This window comes from Leuciscus leuciscus (genome assembly GCF_965113295.1).
Source record: "Leuciscus leuciscus genome assembly, chromosome: 20".
In the NCBI taxonomy this organism is placed as follows: Eukaryota; Metazoa; Chordata; class Actinopteri; order Cypriniformes; family Leuciscidae; genus Leuciscus; species Leuciscus leuciscus.
Genome location: NC_138744.1, coordinates 35,177,721 through 35,197,199, shown reverse-complemented (window position 1 = coordinate 35,197,199; position 19,479 = coordinate 35,177,721). Strand labels below are relative to the sequence as shown.

The 19,479-nt window shown below is 37.8% G+C and overlaps 1 protein-coding gene and 1 long non-coding RNA gene across 3 annotated transcripts in view; one reads left to right on the top strand and one right to left on the bottom strand.

The window, feature by feature from the left end:
- Positions 1 to 19,479, top strand: part of LOC309483395 (mannosyl-oligosaccharide 1,2-alpha-mannosidase IA) — a 217,689-nt gene that overhangs the window by 159,646 nt on the left and 38,564 nt on the right. For both annotated transcript variants that reach the window (XM_082149221.1, XM_082149222.1), the window contains exon 4: positions 5,729 to 5,809. In XM_082149221.1, coding sequence (XP_082005347.1) covers positions 5,729 to 5,809 — 81 coding nt within the window. The remainder of the gene's footprint in view (positions 1 to 5,728; positions 5,810 to 19,479) is intronic.
- LOC309483428 lies at positions 3,714 to 5,677 on the bottom strand. The gene is made up of 2 exons (XR_014200562.1): positions 5,559 to 5,677; positions 3,714 to 4,617 (listed from the first exon to the last, which is right to left on the bottom strand). It is a non-coding gene; the product is annotated as an uncharacterized lncRNA (long non-coding RNA).

Genomic DNA, 19,479 nt, shown 5'->3' with positions numbered 1-19,479 from the left:
TATATATATTCTTAATTCAATTTAAAGTCAAGAATTGATAAAGGAACACATTCTTAAATTTGTTATTTTTGTGTCCAATTATATTGGAAATTAAACCTTTTTTTTATTCCTAAAATGTCAGATTGATAAATGATGAATAAAATACAGTACACACTTCAGAAAGGGTTTGGATTGAGCACCAGTATGCTGAACCCTGAACGTTTTTGAGTTTCCTGCAAGCAGACTTTCTGTGCACACAACACATCCTCACACACACATAATCACATTAGCACACGCATCCAAGCCAAACCAAATCTGTGCCTGTTCAACTGAACGCTTACGAGCATGTGAGGCACAGAACAACACGACGGCACTGCGTCTTCAGTCCTGAAACCGTCGTAGGGGCTTTCAGCTTGCTGTATTTTTAGCCGCTGTAATGTTATTCATTGTCTTGGTGCGCTCCATTTTTGTGCTTCTAACAATAGTATCTCTCCACAAGCCTTCCTTGTGCACCGGCTGCCAAACGTGCAGAAATTAAAATGCTAATTTGGCCATTAGCTTGACAGCGCAGCCATTACCCATGACCACACCACAGCCCAGAGGTCCAGCGGTTACAATAACGCAACGCACCTGATTGAAACCACCCAGCTATTATGGAGCACAGAGGTGAAAGGTAATGGACGGGTTAAAGCAAAAGTGTAGCAAAACCCTGTCACTGTGGAGAAAAAGACTGAAAGAAAAAACATATCGGTTTTGAAAATAACATTTTCAGGACATCATTTTGCAACATTACAGAATGTAGAGTGAGAACTGTACTGTTTTATTTTATTTTTTTATTATAAATAAAACAAAGATTGTATTGCATTTCACAAGAAAATACTATTGAATTTAATTTCAATTCAATTTACTATTTATTTAATAAATGTTGCAACAAAGATTATTGGAGTACATTTTACAAGACAAATACTATTGAATTTCATTTTATTTCAATTCAATTTAATTTACTCATTATTTTATAAATGTTGCAACATAAACAAATATTATTGGAGTACATTTTACAAGAAAATACTATTTAATTTAATTTACTCTTTATTTTACAAATATTGCAACATAAACATATTATTGGAGTACATTTTACAAGAAAATACTATTTAATTTAATTTTAATTTAATTTACTCTTTATTTTATAAACGTTGCAGAAAAGATTTTTGGAGTATATTTTACAAGAAAATACCATTTAATTTAATTGAATTTACTCTTTATTTTATAAATGTTGCAACATAAACAAAGATCATTGGAGTACATTTTGCAAGAAAATACTATTTAATTTAATTTACTCTTTATTTTAAAAATATTGCAACATAAACAGATTATTGGAGTATATTTTACAAGAAAATACTATTTAATTTAATTTACTCTATTTTATAAATATTGCAACATAAACAGATTATTGGAGTACATTTTACAAGAAAATACAAATTTAATTAAATGTACTCTTTATTTGATAAATATTGCAACATAAACAAATATTATTGGAGTACATTTTGCAAGAAAATACTATTTAATTTAATTTAATTTACTCTTTATTTTATAAATATTGCAACATAAACAGATTATTGGAGTACATTTTACAAGAAAATACTAATTTAATTCAATTTACTCTTTATTTTATAAACGTTGCAACATAAAGATTTGTGGAGTATGTTTTATTTTAATTTAATACTGTGAAGCTGCTTTGATACAATCTGTATTGTGAAAAGCGCTATATAAATAAACTTGACTTGACTTGACTTGTTTTACAAGAAAATACTATTTCAGTGTTTCAGAATTTCACGTTTAAGGGGCAGTTCAACTAAAAACAGAAAACTTTTAATGCATTTTGGCCCTTCATTTACACAACAGCAGCGTTTTGGGACACAAACTGATACCTTTATCATCTTAGTTATTAAACTACAAAAATGTGAATTGTTACGATTTACAAAATGTCATCGCCCACTTTTGGCCTGACGCGCGTAATACAGCGTTTTTAGTCGTTTTCGCGGATCCGTTCATTTTGACAAATTTGTCAAAATTCTCTACTCGAAATATGCAATGGAAAAACGTTTCCGTTTTTAGCACATCGTTGTCATGTAAACGTACCCTAATTCAATGTACTTGCTACTTGCAATTTCTGAGTGAAAATCGTTCCTATACACCTTTTTTTTTCTTCAGTTTTTTTCAGTGTATACACTGTGTTTTAAAAATGGAAAGACATCCACATCCACAAACATATGTACCCACAAATACCTACTTAAGCGCTGTAGCTTGGGATTTGTTCGATTTCTTTCGGGATAATCCTTTTAAAACCTCTTAATTCGTGGTTGTTTAGGGGTGCTTTCCTCAAACACGCTCTTTCTCACCGCTGTGAATTGTGCCGCAGCTGATTTAAGACGGAAACACACTCTCTGTGTGTGTGTTGGGATTACTTTCGTTTGGCTCACGGTGAAGTCTTGTGTTTTTTGGATACTCCTCTCTCTTTGTCTGACACATGGCTCTGAAGACGGCTTTAAAAGATGTCTGCGATGCTTCAGACACACATTGAGCTGGAAGCGTTTTTAGATGTCAGATGTGAGTGAGATTTAAGTGTGCTGTTGATCAGTGCATCGATGAATGGATTGAAGAGGTGATTGCTCTCTATAGTTCTCTGCTATAATTCTCTTATCATCTCCTCCAGAGATTCTGCTTCCTTCCTGTAAGTGGCCGCAAGTCAATAAGGACTCTTGTCACCTCAACTCAAGTGATCATAATTATGCTGACATATTATATCTCCTTAGGGCCTCTCCCAGGCTTTAACTCCTCTTAATCGTCTCCACTATCTAATCGCCCACTGGAGAAAAAACACAACATCTTAATGCAGTTTTGGTCTATTTAATCATGTATGAGGTGGGTGATGTAAGCCAACATTTAGTTCATTTCCCCTTGGTTTCACAGACAATTAAGGTTTAGTCCCAGACTAAAATGCATTATTGAGCCGTTTTAGCTGTAAGAAACTTGGATCTTAAACTATGTCAGTGCCATTGTTTTATCTCAAGATGCAGTAATGTTTTTTCTAAGGTATGTTTATAAACTTAAATGTCCTAATTGAACTAATCCTGGCTTAATCTAAACCCTGTCTGTGAAACCAGGCCTAAATTGTTGATTCAGTGACTGCTTTGACGCAGTGAAGAGTTCATTCAGTGAAGGATTCGTCGGACTGATTCAAACTAAATCTGATTCAATTGAGTCATTTATAGTGAATCGGACTACATGGCAAGCGCTGGTCTGTTTGCTGTGGCTTGCTGGTCTCGAGTATGAACAACACAGACTTGTTCAGTCCAAATCTGATCTGAGTGCTTGAAATGGTTTGATGACTGGAAAATCCCTTATTAGAGAATTTACAAAGAGGTATATTTTTGTTTTTGTATAATTCATGAACTTTAAGAACAAGTTAAATGAACAGCCCCAATATGACTCATTTTTAGACTCTTGAAAAGGAATAGTTTATCAAAAAATATAATATTGTCATTAATATTTTAAAGCCCTTCAAGCTCTAGTAAAGACAAAAACACCATATAATTTTTTTATATGACTTGTGTACCATATTGTTAGTCTTCTAAAGTAAAAAAAAACTTAAAAAAAACTTTTTTTTATGGAGCATTTTGTACTTTTTAGATCTTTATTATAAAAGTTTTGTCCGTTTTTTTTTTTTTTGTGTGTGTGTGTTCCGTTGAAGAAAGTAAATGGATGAATTATTTTCAGGTGAACTGTTCCTTTATATAATAACAGGCTTTAGATCACTTGAGGGATTTTGAGTGTAATCATTTTGAAGTTTGATGAAGCAAAATCGGTGAGAAAAAAATTGCAATAGGAAAAACAAACTTGCTGAGGAAATTGCATGTTATACAACTGCTATTATTCCCATGCTCTTCATAAATCAATAGCCTCCTTTGACTCCCAATGCCAGGAAACATCATTTAAAGTGTTTAATAATGGTCTACCCTGCCGGCCTTGGCCTCAGAGATCTTGGCAGGTTCCCCTGCAGAAGGAAAGCACTGCGGCGTGTTGAATACGGGTCGCTGAGCGATACGTCCAGAGGTCAGGGCTGTGCGGATTCAGAAATCACTCTTTGAGATGTAGAATGTACTATAAAGGGGTCATGCGTTTCATTATTTCTCTAAGGACCATTTATTGTGCCAAAACAGTAATAGTTCCCCTCTTTAAGTCCCTTAAGAATAGAGTTTTTGAAAGTTTCATACACTGGAAAAAACACTGAGGCTTAAATTTAAGTTTTTTTGTATTTGAATTGCATATGCAATGTCCATGCATTTGGATCACACAGTTTTAACATATAACTAGCTAATAAAGTTTGTCAGTCATTTGTCAGATATATTTATGATAAATATATAAACCTGGTTAAATGTGTATTTACAACACAATGCAATGCAGTTTATTACTTATAGAAATCTTTTATTTATGTGTGCATGACAAATATGCATCAATTTGATTAGTTTGTTAAAACTGTGTAATCCAAATGGATGGAATTTTGATATGCAATTCAAAAGCATAAATCCTAAAGTTATGCCTAACAATGAACAAGGATTAAAAAAAATGTGATTGCCGCTTTAAAGGAGTCATGACCTGTAATTTTCACTTTTCCACGAGACAAAATGTATGTTATGATTGCCTAACGATTATACACTGGCCGGGAAGCCGATATTTAAAAGTGAAGCGTTTGTTTACCCCTGGGTTCGTCAACCAGCCCACGTGCACGCGCACTCAAATAAGTGATGTTCATTTCTGCGCCGACTTGACGTCAAGTCGGCGCAGGATATACCATATATGGACACCGCAGACCTATGCTGCAGGAAGCCCGCCCTGCCCCTCTCCCCGTCATATTCAGTCGAGCGCGATCAGATTCGAAGTACGCACTCGACCGTGAAAGATGCAGAAACGTGGTGCACACGTGAGTTGCTCTGTTGTTGACTGCCAGAATCAACATGGAAATGTTTTTTCTCTCCCAAGAACGGACCAAGCTATCAGGGACCAGTGGGTTAAATTCATTTTTAATGACGCGGTTCCTACAACCCTTCCCACTGGCTTAGGTGTCTCTGCTAAACATTTTACAAAAATTGCGTTGCAATGATAAGATCTTTATTCACGCGATCAACAGACTGTCTGTCATCTGCTCAGTCAGTGCTCATCATGCTGCAACCTTTCATGTGATGGAAGAGATTTAAATATAATGCTTTAAACGATACTTTTCACGATTTGTTAATCTCGATAGCTGTAGTAGTAAAAACGTAGTAAAAGTTTGAGAGAGTTCATGAACTTCATGTAATACTACTAGCTATTTCATATGCAAGCATGTCAGCCAATCACAGCAGTGGGCGTTTGCACTGCAGTCTCACAGCAGACACGCCCCTTAAAACAGAGCGTTCAAATCTGAGGCTGAAATCAGGCTTGGAAAAATGGCTTTTATTTATAAATTATGACAATTTTTGATGTAAAAATCATACTAACATTATAAGGGCACCCCAGGCAACATTATAAAATAATAAAACAATCCAGTTCATGACTCCTTTTTCATGCATTTTTATTCCCCACTAATTTCAAAGCTTCCCGACCCCTGTTTAGGTCAAACGTGCCCTTGCTATAGCATTTTGAAGAATGTTTTCCTCATTTACTAAAGCATGTCATTTCTAATGTTGTTAATGTTGTTTGTGTTCTGCAGAACGGAGAGGCGTCCCTGTTTGAGGTGAACATCCGTTACGTCGGTGGTCTTCTCTCTGCGTTCTACCTGACGGGCGCTGAGGTAAGATTCAATCTCACCCGATCTTCTCACTAACTTGTTTTATGTAATTAACTGGAACTGGAGTTAATGCATAATCACATGAATTACAGCCAGAGAAAGGTCTGTTTTAAGGAGAAATGATCTCCTGTGTGGTTTATCTGTAACGGGCCCAATTTGAAACCGAGGGCATAGAGATTCGATAATAAAATAAAGGCGATCCATAGACGCTCGGAGTTGTGAGTCAGCCTAATGGAAATTGATTTTCAGTCAGAATTAGTCAAAGAGGAAGACAGATGCTCTGTGTTTTCTGAGACCATCCATCTGTGTTCATCTGTCTCAGATATAGACACACGTACCACATACACACATCAGATGAGTCGATTTGATGTTTCATTGAGCATTGAGATGTTTGCTCGATATTGACATATGTTTGAGATGGAAGCATACATTGTAAAATGTGTCATGCTTCATCATTTTGAGTCACTTTGGCTCAGAAACCTATTCGTTTTATTTATGCATTAAAGTGAAAATGAAAGACCACTTTCTAATATTATAGTTATTGTGTTGTAATTCCAATGCAAATATCGTATTGAAATGGTAGATAGTTAACTAGTTAACTAACTGTGACAATCCATGGACTTAAAGTAGGTAACAGTATTTTCTTCATGCTTTAACTTGTAATAAAGACGAGGGCTTAATTGAATTGACTAACTTTGAGGTTTTAATGGTTTGCATTGACATGTATTGAATTTATTTGTATTTTATCTTATAAATTGCTTGCATGACCATATCATTTTCATATAGCACGACCAGACAGTGAATGTAATTTGATTAGCTGTTGGCTCATTACAGAGTTGCTCTGTGATAGATGTGAACATAAACATGATCAGTTTAAGATGCTTGTGCTTTAGTTCTGCACTTCACTGCAAGTGTGTCTGAGTCTCTGCCTCCGTCTCTCACTGTAGAGCGAGTTTGTTGTCCACCATTTCTGATGAATCTATCAGCATAGCTCAGCAGTCTGCAGTGATCTATCCCTGCATTCATGCACACAGGGAATGTGTGTTCTGGATGTAGATTTATCTCATCCGTCTCCGAGTTTCCGGGGGGTTTCACCACCTGCAGATAAGGGCGGGTGATTGGAAAACCGTTTTGCGAAACGGCCACGGTGGCGAGGCGTGTGTAAATCACCCCGGACAGCATGAGGTCGGAAAACATCACAGGCTAACAGCAGGATTTACAGCTATAGAGCTCGAGTTGAAGTTGGAGTTGCTCTTGTTGTGATAGTCGATAGAATCACTTTCTGTCTCTAGGCAAAACGTCATGATATGACCGTCACTATCATCTCTAATGTTCACTGAAAGCCTGAGATGGCTTATGTTCTCATTCTTATTATCTTATTATTTAAAATAGACAAAACAAGGTTTAAAATATGCTAAAACGGCAAAAAAAAATCAAGATGTAAACTGAAATTAAATTTCTTAATTGAATTTGTTTCTTTAAGAACTGCCGTTTTTATTTAAGAGTCAGTGTTTGCATTATCTTAGACAACCTTGACCATGAATATGTGCCATGAATAACTTTAAATGAATGTTAGATGACATAAAGATGTGTGAATGGAAAAATTTGGCGACCTTCATATAAAGGTCTGTATATGATATTAAGACAGTAAAATTCTATTAGCGTTCATTACACACTCTGCTGCTCAGTAAAGGTGACCCAAATCTTGTGTTCTTCGTATGCTACATCAACCGAGAATCATTTGAAGGTTCATGTCATGTGCATCAATATGACTTCAGAAACCAGTGGATTTATGGAAACTACTCAAAACCCACAGACTGGGCTGTAATTTCCCGCTCTGTGGAAATTGTTCTTACAAGCAAAGGCTACAGATGAATCCTTTATTCCAATTACCTACAAAACATCAGTCAGCTGTATCGCCCTTGTTAGTGAAACCGAAGGGCGTTATACTACTGCTGTATGTGAAAGCATGTATGCTAATTTACTGTCAAATCCAGCAGAAACTGCTACTTTCATCCATCAGTGCCTTGATGCACATTTATTGGTAATTGACCTAGAAGTGTAGAGCAGATTGGACTATAAACGGAGGCTTTTCAGATTTTCCGTCGCACATTTTTTTTCCATATTTATGATTCTTTGAAGCCTACAGTATAGCCGCTTTCTGCAACGCGCTGGATCCTTCACCGGAAACCGAAATAACTCACTCCCGCTAAACGTTTACTCTTTGAATTCTTGCAGCAGGGAACAATACAAGTCAAAACTATTATTTTGCAAAGTTTGCTATATTTCCTACTAAAGCAATGCGGTATTTGACTCTGGTAAGCGTAATCCTAGCAGACTGGTGGGAGTGGCCTTGGACGGCAACATGCCCAGTGCATTATGGGTGTTGAAGTTTTTCTACCTATTTGTCAATAGGAAAGGTAGCACCGATTTACATTTGTGCATTTGGCAGACGCTTTATCCAAAGCGACTTGCATTGCATTTCAAGGTACACATTTACATTCTTATCAGTTCTTGCTTTCCCTGGGAACCCAAAGCCTGATTTCAATTGTTTTCGCCTTTCTACTGCATAGGCAGCCAAGTTTTCTTGAAAGCCCATTTTGCCCGTGGTGAAGTACCCCTTAATGTTAACAAATGAAACCTAACAAATGATACCCAAGTTTGTTTTTATTAGATAATAAATGGACAGACTTTTTGCAGATATTCTGAAATCTGGCTAAACGAGACTAATGTCCTACCAGCCACGTCTTTCATAGCTTAGCTCTTTGAGTTTAGCTCAAGAGCTAGCAGGTTTGCACCATCCCTTTCCATGCTATTTATTTGACTGATTGGATTATTAAAGCCTGTCCACTCTGCACCTGCAATATCTTGAAATATTATGCATATAACCATTAAGGCATTAAGTTATGTCAAAAGCCTATAGCCTATTTTTCTGAGGAATTGCCCGCCTTTGAATTGCGGCAAGATCAAATCACTGCTGACGGAAGGGTATTAGCTTGCAGCTCTTTGTCATTCCTTCACCTCTGTCAGCCCACAGGATTCGTCTTTACATGAATGTTTTATCAGTCGAGCTTCAGTGATCGTATCAAACCTTTCAGGACGTAAGAATGACCTGAATAAGCGTCATGCATGGAGACTTTTTGGTTCATTTTCCTGCTGTGAATCATGTGCTGCATTATTGATACAGCCATTAAGTTTACACATACATGTTCAATTTAGCATTGTCTATCCTTCTCGCTGCTTTATTTACAGTGCGTATTTACTCTTAAATCCCTGTGGGTATATCCGCATGTCAACCTGCATTTATTTCCAACCTCCTGCCAATAAAATCAAGGAATCCTGCCATTCACAACATAAGAGTCAGAATGCACTTAAACAGACCTGCAGTTCACTGACAGTATCTGGCCGGAGGAACTGAGCCATTTCTGGTCTAAACTAGAGTTTTATACATGAGGTGGCCAAGGTTACTTCAGATGGTCCAGAGACCATGAAAGAACATAAGTGTCTAAACCTAACCCGGCATTTAAAAAAACAAAGCATCAGTGAATCCTATGATCAAACAAGAAGTGCCATGCTGAGTTGCATTCACAAAACATCTAATATTCATACAGGCAAAAAGTTTAGTTCAATGAAAAAAAAAGTGGTGTTGAAGGGTTTTTTAAAAACAGTGCAAACATAGAGAGATCTATAGGATATTATTATGTATCTCTATATGTAGCATAGACTTTTTTTTTTCAATCCACAGAAAGACAAATATATATTATAGAAAAAGGGCCTGAAACGCAAGTATCAAACGCGAAATGCAAGTGAGTTTGTGGGTGGATCTCTTGCCGATGCAAATCTAAAATGTGTTGGTCTGAAGTAGCTGCATTACTCATAGGTGTGGTTTGGGCCTAACGTGAAATAAACCAATCAGAGCGTCATCTCACATTCCCTTTAAAGCAGGCGTGTTTGTTCCATGGCGGATTGCTATTATAATGGCGGATTTGGTTTTTCCTGGTCTGTGGTGGAATTGTTTTCTGAAACTGCAAAATAGCACCAGGGAACGTTTGCGCCGGAACACGCCTCCTCTTTTCGCTGAACCGCCCCGGGAGCGCAAGTTCATTCCCTAATTTACCGACGTGCGTCTGTGGAGGGAAAAGTCCGCTGTGTGTCGGATGCAAAATAGGAATGATACATGTGTCGGTGAACAAAGTCAATTGCGTTTGGTGCAAGATAGGGCCCAAAATGTCTATACACGCTCTTCCTGCCTAGAGTGAAGTCATTATGTACATTATACTGTAGTTGTCCTAAACCATTGTTGATGTAATTTAATGGGAAAGTATGTGAGTTGCAGTCTGTGGCATGGCAGGATTTTGAAAGAAATATTGGAACAGTACCAGCAACACTTGCGAAATGGAAAGATCAAAATGGTCAGAAACTGGAGCTGAAAAAATACTTATTCTTTATTTTGCCAACACGTTTCAGTGCCCAAGCCTTCATGAGGGATAAAAGATTACAGGTGTACACAAGGAAAATTCAAACTTAGACAACCAGTGAAAAATCACATTACATGTCAAGTGACATTACATATCTGGCCAATAGCCTCTGTTCTTATGGAGCATTTCTAATCAACATGTTCAAGCACAAAATAAATGTCAAACAAAAAAAGACATTTATGTCTTTTAATATCTTAATGTGATTGTACAAATATAACAATAATCACATATGTTCTGACCGTTTTGATTTCTCCATTTCGCAAGTGTTGCTGGTACTGTTCCAATATGTCTTTTTTCTTTTCTTCCACGCACCTTGTTGATCTTGTGAAGACGCACCAGAACAACTACACAACATTATAGCAGGATTCTGACAACACTTGCTTTAGTATAGAAACAATAAAGAACTTTTTTTTACCTTAAAATAATGTTTCCAAAATCGTTTCAGTGGTTCATCAAGTCGTAACAGGGTGAACGGCACTTCTGCATTCGCTTTGCGGTCCTATATCCGCTATAACTGCACTATGCAAGTTTGCCAGATCGGGTAGCGTTTCTGTAGTTTGAATGAGACATAAGAAACGACACATTTGACTTGATTTACGGCAAGCCTTACAATAGTCATTATTTTGTTTTTCTTCGTTTCTGATGTCGCAATACATCATACTTTCATAAAATCATGCAACATACTCTACTTTATCTGTGGACGTTGTTTCACTCCAAAGCCGGTTCTGGATAAACAGCGAGCGTGCGTGCAACGGTAGGCTGCGGTAGGCTAAATTAATAACGACAGCAGTAATGGACAATTCCGCTTCCAACCAGTAGGACGACCGAAGAGGAAAAGGTCTTTAGTGTTGCTTTAATATTCATCATTAATATGCATTAATAATATGCTGTGCCGCCACACATCAAAACAAATGCTTCTTTCAACAAGAAGTGAAATTAAATGGGGCGGTGGTGGCCTAATGATTCGTGAGTCAGACTGGTAACCTGAGGTTGCGGGTTCGATTCTCAGTACTAGCAGGAAATGACTGAGATGCCCTTGAGAAAGGGACCTAACCCCCAATCACTCTCTGGGCGCCACAGCAAAAAAATTGCTGCCCACTGCTCCGGGTGTGTGTGTGTCCACTGTTTCCAGTGTGTATGTGTGTGTGTTCACTACTCACTACTAATGTGTGTACACCAACTTGGATGAGTTAAATGCAGAGGACAAATTATGTATGAGTTACCATACACATGTCACTTTCACTTTTTTTTTCTCCACTAAATTTCTATCAGCATCAAAATGCCATACGAATAAAATGTTGGGGTGTCCAATCAGATGTCAGGGGCGTCCAATGCCACCCCAGACACCACTGCTGCTGCGTGCTCAGACTGAGCTCAATTTAATCTTTTTATGAAATTCTGAGATGGAGCGACGTCAGTGACAGACTGTTCTGAAGGAAATTGCTGCTAACAAGATATGTGACTTTATCCTGTCTGGTAGAAAATGATGCAAACTGAACACATTGCTCCCTGACAGGTGGAACAAGAGCTCTGAGCGGCCGTTATTGCAATCAACAGTTAATGAAGTTACACAACATTTTCCGGTTCAGGTTACTCAAAGTTCTTGCTTTTGGTTGTGCGAAAAGAACGAAATGTTCCACAATGTTGAATTTCGGTTGCAGTTAGGCATTCTAAAAACCATAAACTTCTCAGTTTATGTATTTAGATTATAAAAACATTATTAATACCAACTTGCAACTTTGAGAAAAGTTACATTTTAATCACAAATACATAAAGAAATGCAATGTTGCCAAAATGTTTGTGGAACATTTTGATTATAGGTTTTAAATCTGCACATGCTTCTAAATTGTATTTATGTCAAATTTAATTTCATATTAATTCTTCCGTTTGATTTTATGGTGAAATATACCTGGACATGTTCTTGACAGGTTTAATTTTCACCCTAATGACATTTTTTGGGTGAACTGTTCCTTTAAGCACAAAATGGGTTGTTGTTCTGTATTCTAATCAGGGCAAATGTGTGTTGTTATCCTCTTCTTCCATCTGCAAAAAAACGTTGAAAGAATGCAAATTTCAGGCATGGAGAGAGCCAAAAGCTTTCCAGATCTGGTCCATCTCTCATTATTACAAAGGCCGGTCATAAGACTTTCGATCGCTTCTGCAGAAAACGCTGTTTATGGGCTAAAGGCCATTGCTTTAAACAATGAGAGCTCTATTGATCCCAGAAGGCTGCACCCACAATCAATGCTTTCCCAGAAAGTTGAGCCTTCCGCAGAACTGAGTTTGATGTTGATTTGTGTGTCCGGGGCGAAGGCGAGTCTCTCGGTCACCACCGGCCGTAAAATTCACGACATCCAGGGTTATGAGCCGTGCTCTGAACGTTTGTCCTCTCCTGAACGTCCAGGCTCAATGCAGGCTGAGTCCCAATTCACGTACTGACCATACTATATAGTATGCTAGAATTAAAATCACAGTTACAACTATTAATGAATAAGTATTCTGCAGGCATGCAGATAGTATGCTATGTTTATCATGCAAAAATTTGGATGCACCTGTGGGTGCTTGTTTTTGATTTTGAATTAGGATATAGTGGGACAATGGATCATCTGTCTAGAATGCCAGAATACCGTGGAATATAAATAACACAGCAGCTGCTACACTTGGTTTGGGTTTTTTTTTCCCAATGAAAACAAAGCAGGTGTCGAGGCAACAGATGCCCAAATGTTGCTCGTTCACATCTGAGTCCAAACTGCTTGTTATAAAGAGATACAAGCGTGGGAAGGGTGGAAGAGGGTAAATCATTTCTGATCATATCTTCAGGCCACAGCAGAATTTGTCATTTAGAGACAGCGACGAGTGTTCAGCGGGTGTCGATCATGCTTTTCTTTATTTGGAACTGGTGCAATAGGAGTTTGAAGAATGCCAACTAGGACTTAGTCGACTAGTCATGCAGAAAATGAATCGCCAAACCTCTTAAAAGGTTTAACAAACATATGAATTACTATTTTAAGAGGTCTTCATTTGGAGGACGGAACACAGGAATAGCAATACAGCCTTATGTGATTATTAAACTTCAAAAGGCTATGATTTTATTGCATGAATATGAGTGCTGGGCACAAGAAGGAGAGACTAAGAACATTAGTTTAGCACATTATTCAATATAGCCTATAGAGTTTATTACCTTGTGTAGTTTTTGTATTCTAATAAATTAAAGCATTTGCTTGTGAATGTTTAATTGAAAAAAACAAAAAAAATCATTATCTGGTACATTTTCATTGCGCCCCTAAAGTTTTTTTATTGCATTCCTGTCAAGCGGTTTTAGTTTTGACATGATCTGATGACCAGCTGAGATTTAGGTGAGAAAAAACACTTGCATATCTCATTTAATGCTGTAAACGTTCCCCAAACGTGCATCTACTGGCCATCAAGGATTCATATTTTCTTGTGTCCCATTTCTTCTGATTAATGCGTGTGTGTTCCTCAGGGATCCTCCGTAAACTACAGCAGAAGTTTCTCTCATAGTTTAGATTTAAGAAGGTTTGTGCGTGTGCGTGTGCGTGTGCGTGTGCGTGTGCGTGTGCGTGTGCGTGTGCGTGTGCGTGTGTGTGTGTGTGTGTGTGTGTGTGTGTGTGTGTGTGTGTGTGTGTGTGTGTGTGTGTGTGTGTGTTTGCTGCAGTGGCTATTAATTAAGCTTATAAAAGCAGCGCGTTAATTGCAAGAGAGGTTACGAGGCTAGGATGTCGCAATCTATTATTTGTTCAATTATGAATAAAATTGTACATTTGCATCCCCGGAATGACACTTAATTGCATGCATCTTGCTTCTTCACTCTAAAGTGAGGCATTTCTGTTTGTGCAGGTAAATGAGTGTTGTATTAGCGAAGCTTTCAGCATCATGTTTTTATTTTGTTTGTGCATGCATTCAAGTCCTATTACAACCACATAACTGGCAAGATCAAACCGAGTTGTGCAACATCATTAGCAAATGGTTTGTCCTTTGAGTGGCCAGTGAGGATGTTTCGAAACGCTCCCAGTGGGTTTGATGTTCCGGTGGGATAGATGGGCTGGTGCTGTAAATAGCTGTGGATGACTGTAATGTATGGTTATGACTTTGGCATGGCCTGTGTTTTATGGTTGTGTTGTGCATTGGGGGTTTGCGGTGAGGACGTCCCTCAGGCTGTGTGGAGGTTTAACACTCTCTGATCGACAGGTCTGAATTAATAGATGGCGTCTGTGCCGGGGAAATTAAAGCTACCCTGGTGATCTGTGTGTGCAAGCTAGTTGTTTAATGGCCTGATGTCTCAGGAGATCAACACAAGTCAGAAGGCAGGGTGAAATTAGAGGAAAATAGCAAGAGAAAAAGATTAATTTTTTCTGGTTAATATGGTGGTTCTTAATCTAAAGCTAATACTTAAGTGAATGTATGTGATGCTATCATTATTTCAGTACTGTATACTACTATTATAGTGTTTATTAATATTTTGAATTAGCTTTTATTTTATATTTTTATTTTCATTTTAAGTTAGTTGCCAAAGCAACATTTCAAATTTTCTGTATTAAAAAAAAAAAAAAAAATTGTAATTTAAGTTTTTCATCTTATATTTATATTTTAATTTTAGCTTATTAACTAAAATTATTTGTAATAGTTTTATTTAGTATTAACTCGTTCCCCGCCAGCGTTTTTGAAAAAAGTTGCCAGCCAGCACCAGCATTTTTGATCGTTTTCACAAAAGTTTCATGGCCCTCAGAATATTTTGTTGTATGAATATCTGAACATGCAATATGTCAAAAGAAAGAACAGACTCTCTGCTTTTAAACAAAAAACCTGTTTTATACTAGCTTCATGCATTCTTTTTTTAACACTTTAATTTGGGTTAGTTTAATTAAAAAGGCGAAAAAATAAATAAAATTCAAAGACTACATCCAGATCATATTCAGAGTGATGATCAAAACATATGGAGTAGATCGAGTCCATCAACACCCCCAAAGCTTCAGTCCTGTAGCTCGTCCTGGGTCGACATTTCATTCGGTAACATTAGGCAGTTTTAATGTTGATGATTGTATTATTTTACATGCTATCGCTTGTTTACGCTTCTTTTTCACTTCTTGAAAGAGATTCAGTACTCTTTCAGTAGATGCATAATAGCGCCCCCTAAAATTCAGTCAATGGCTGGGAAGCATTGTCCCAAAAATGACGGAAAATGACATCAATGGCGTGGAAAGAGTTAATACTGGATGTTATGTAAGTGAAAATATGATATATTCTCCCCAAATCAAATCAACTTTGTACTTGAGGTCTTGCGGGTTGCAGTGGCCAATGTTTGCATGTCTGTGAAGTCCTCAAGACTGTACAGTGTCTGTCATTTTAGGTTTCAGAAGGGGGATCATGAGCCCCTTTGAGGCTGTTGCACTCTTTTGGCAAAATCTAGTCTATACTAGCTCTGAGTCCGCTCTTGGGATCTTTGAGTTAGGAACAGAGACAGCTAGATGAACTTCATGTTGGTTTGTGTTGCTGGAGGGAAATCGACTTCACATGAATGTAAAGGTTAAATATGTGGAAGGGAGCTACGGGTTTCGTGGCGGTCTCATGGGCCAGTTGCTTTGCTCTTTTAAAGCTGAAAAGGAAAGAAAATCACTCGTCGCTGCATCTCGTGTTGTTTTTAAGCTCTTGTCTGACCCCTGTAACTTCCCTGGACGGTTTCTCAGGGATCACAGCCAGCTGTAATTGAAAGAGTGTCGCTCAATGAAATCAACTTCTGCAGCAGCATTTTTTTGTGTATAAAGTGAGCTTGCTTTGATGTCCCGAGTCCCGCAGGAGAAGGAATACCAGAGGTCTTCGATCATGTTAATCAATGAGCCTCCGACAGCTGTGTTTTCTTTTTATATTGCACTTTCCTTTCCTATCTCCTGGGCAGCAACCGAGAAATATTAAGCCTTCTCCGTGCATTTCGTACGGCTAACTTTTCACATGCATTTTATTGCGTTCTATCTCATCATAAAAGTATATCTGTGGGACTTTTGCAGGTGGAGTTTGTGCATTTATTCACATGCACATGATAAAATACTTTCCAGGATGAATTTAGGAACAGTGATTTAGTGGCCGTTTTATAGAGTAAACATTGAGAATTACTGTGCTTTCACATTTGGCCTCATTCATGCAACATGAGGAACATAAATTTGTGCATTTGTAAAACCATTCTTACATAGTTTGTCATATGCAGTGGATCCTTTCCACAGACTGATGACACGTTTCCACCGTTATTAACATCGTAAATCTAACCTTTTTTATATGTTTATATTTTAAAAGTTGAATGTATATTTAATTTAATATATATTTATGCAGTTTTACAAAGGCTTTTATGAGGCCCTGTATACTTGATATATTCCCAGTGACTCCTCATGCATCTTTAAGGGACATTGGTGTGCGATGTGGAAGTGAACTATATTGACACATGACGACTCTCGTTGCTCTTAAGCTCTTCATTGTTATTGGCATTTTGGGGATGAGTTGAAACCCAGATCGGTCTTCACTGTACTCTTAAAGGGATACTTCACCGATTAGCATTAAGCTTTATATCAGTAGAAACCCGGTAGTATTTTCGAATGACTGTGCTTCCCTCCCTCATGTCCCCCTGAGACGAGAGATTTCTGTATTGTGTGTCTGGAAAAAACCTCAGATGACACAAAAATCGTCATTTAGCTCATCAGAGGCTTTTCTGTCCAGAGGCGAGAGACTACAGCCAATAGGAGGAGCTCGTTCCGCATGTCTTCAACCCGCCCATAGGGGGATCTCACCATAAAACGGCGTCTTTCCAGTTTCGAGTCGACTAGTAGCCTAGCTGTATCATTTCTTCCGATACTGCCCTCTGTAACCGGGAGGCGTGGCTTGGTAGGGCTTGGTAGGGCCTCGTAGGGCAGCGAAGCAAGTGCATTCTGGGAGTTGTAGTCTTTCATCCACATGAGCTAAAAATACATTTTCTGGCTTTTCTCAGTCTAGAAGGCACAAACTTCTAAAATAATTTCACATTTCTACTACATAAATGACCCAATTTAAATACACATTCATCTTTCCAGCGGTGAAATATCCCTTTAAGCAATGATGTTTTCATGTCTAGGTTACTTAGTAGACGATTCTATTCTCATGTTCTGAAGAAAAAAATCTATTTGATTTATAATTGTGCATGTTTTATGACCAAGGTTTATGAAAATGAGGTTCCATGAAGCTATATGCCAAAACTTGTCTATAGCTCATCCAAAGAGTGATTTGTCTGCCAGTATTGGTTGATTACATCAACTGATGATATAGTCAGCCAATACTGGGGTGTTTGCAACATTTTTTGTTTTGATAATAAAATTATCTGAAGAAAACCTCTCACAAGCCTTCTGCTTTCCAACTGTCCGATAATAAACCGGTGTGCTTGCGTCGCTAAAACACTCAACGCTAATGTGCATGTGCCTTGACGTGAGCAGAGGATGTAAATGTTGCTAAACATTTGCCAGCATACAAACGACAACTTTAACACCAGTTTGAATGTGTCTATAGTTGCCATCTGAGCTGATATTCATGCTTCAGTTTGGGTCGAGAAACGGCTGAAATGCTGTGGAAACATTTGTTTAGTTTGGAAAATGCTGTTAACTGCAGCTCATGACTCTTGTGTTACTATGGCAACCTAGAAATAAGAGGTTAAAATGGGGAAACGAGCCGCACAAAAGGACTGTGATACATTTGTTGTGATGTCCCTCATGGCTCTGTCTCCAAATCACTCAATACCCGTAAACGCAGGACTGGGCGGTTTGACGGTGTCTAGATTTAGCTTTGGTGCATCAAATCTGAACTTTTGATTTGCATCAAGTTCCAAACAATAAAGAAAAAAAAAGGCAACACTTTACAATAAGGTCCCATTAGTTAATGCATTAAATAAAATGAACGTGCATTGAGCAATTCATTTGTCACTGTATTTATTAATCATTATTAATGTTAGTTAATACAAAGATAACTGTTTGTTAATTGTTAGTTCAATATTAACAGATACAACTTTTGATGTTAATAATGTATTAGTAAATGTTGAACAAAATTGATAAATGCTTTAGAATGATAACAAATGGAACCTTATTGTAAAGTGTTGCAGAAAAAAAACTATGAAATGAGTTAAAATACCTGTAATTTTGGGGGGGGGGGTTAAATTCTCAGGCGAAAATAACCATATGTAATATAATACTTTGGTCGTGCTGTCCACTCCTACCATAATGCATCAGAGCATTTATTTGGCTCGCTGTCTGTCTTTTTCGCTGTGAGGTGTTATACATTTTGAGAAGGGCAAAGCGAGTTGCCTTCTTTTGGCCCACAGCAGCGAGTGTTTATATTAGAAGGTCTGATAAGTTTTCCAACAGCTCGACAGCAAGTAAACAAGACAGACCTCTGGGTCACAGGCCGGAAGAGAAGATTAATTAGTGATTTCTTAAAAGCACACAACGCTCAGGAAGACATTTAAGAGCCGGAGCGCTAATGGATGGAAACAAAGCAAGATAATGTGTGTGTGTGTGTGTGTGTGTGTGTGTGTGTGTGTGTGTGTGTGTGTGTGTGTGTGTGTGTGTGTGTGTGTGTGTGTGTGTGTGTGTGTGTGTGTGTGTGTGTGTGTGTGTGTAATTATGTTTGAGAGCCTTTGTTTGAATCTTATTGTTCGTGCTTAGTTGATGAGGATGGAAGTTAATGCAAATTAAATGAAAAAAGTTCCATAGTTTGCCCAGAATTCCTTGCTTAGTTTTGTGCTCCCATTTCCTGTATTTATTTCATGTCTTCATTAGGTGACCTACATCATTTCTCAATATGCCTTATTTTCTGTACTTGTGTTTTTGTGGACTTGTGAAACATCATCAGTCGCTGCTCAAGTACTGTTCCAATTCAAAGTTCACATCTGGACAAGTCCAGTTCAGATCCCCGGATGTGTTCTTGCTCCGCCCCTTTTACCGAGGATGCATCGAGAGGTGACTCGTGTGGACTTGAGACAGACCGGTGTCCCAGAATGCATCTTGCACCAACCAGAAAGTGTCAATGGCGGAGGAGAAAACCTGCATCATTTAAAAAAAAATACTACTGTTATTGTGTCACGAAATAAAGTTTTAAATCAACACTAAAGATTATTTTTTACTTTAAAATAATGTTTCCAAAATCGTATCAGTGGTTCATCAAGTCGTA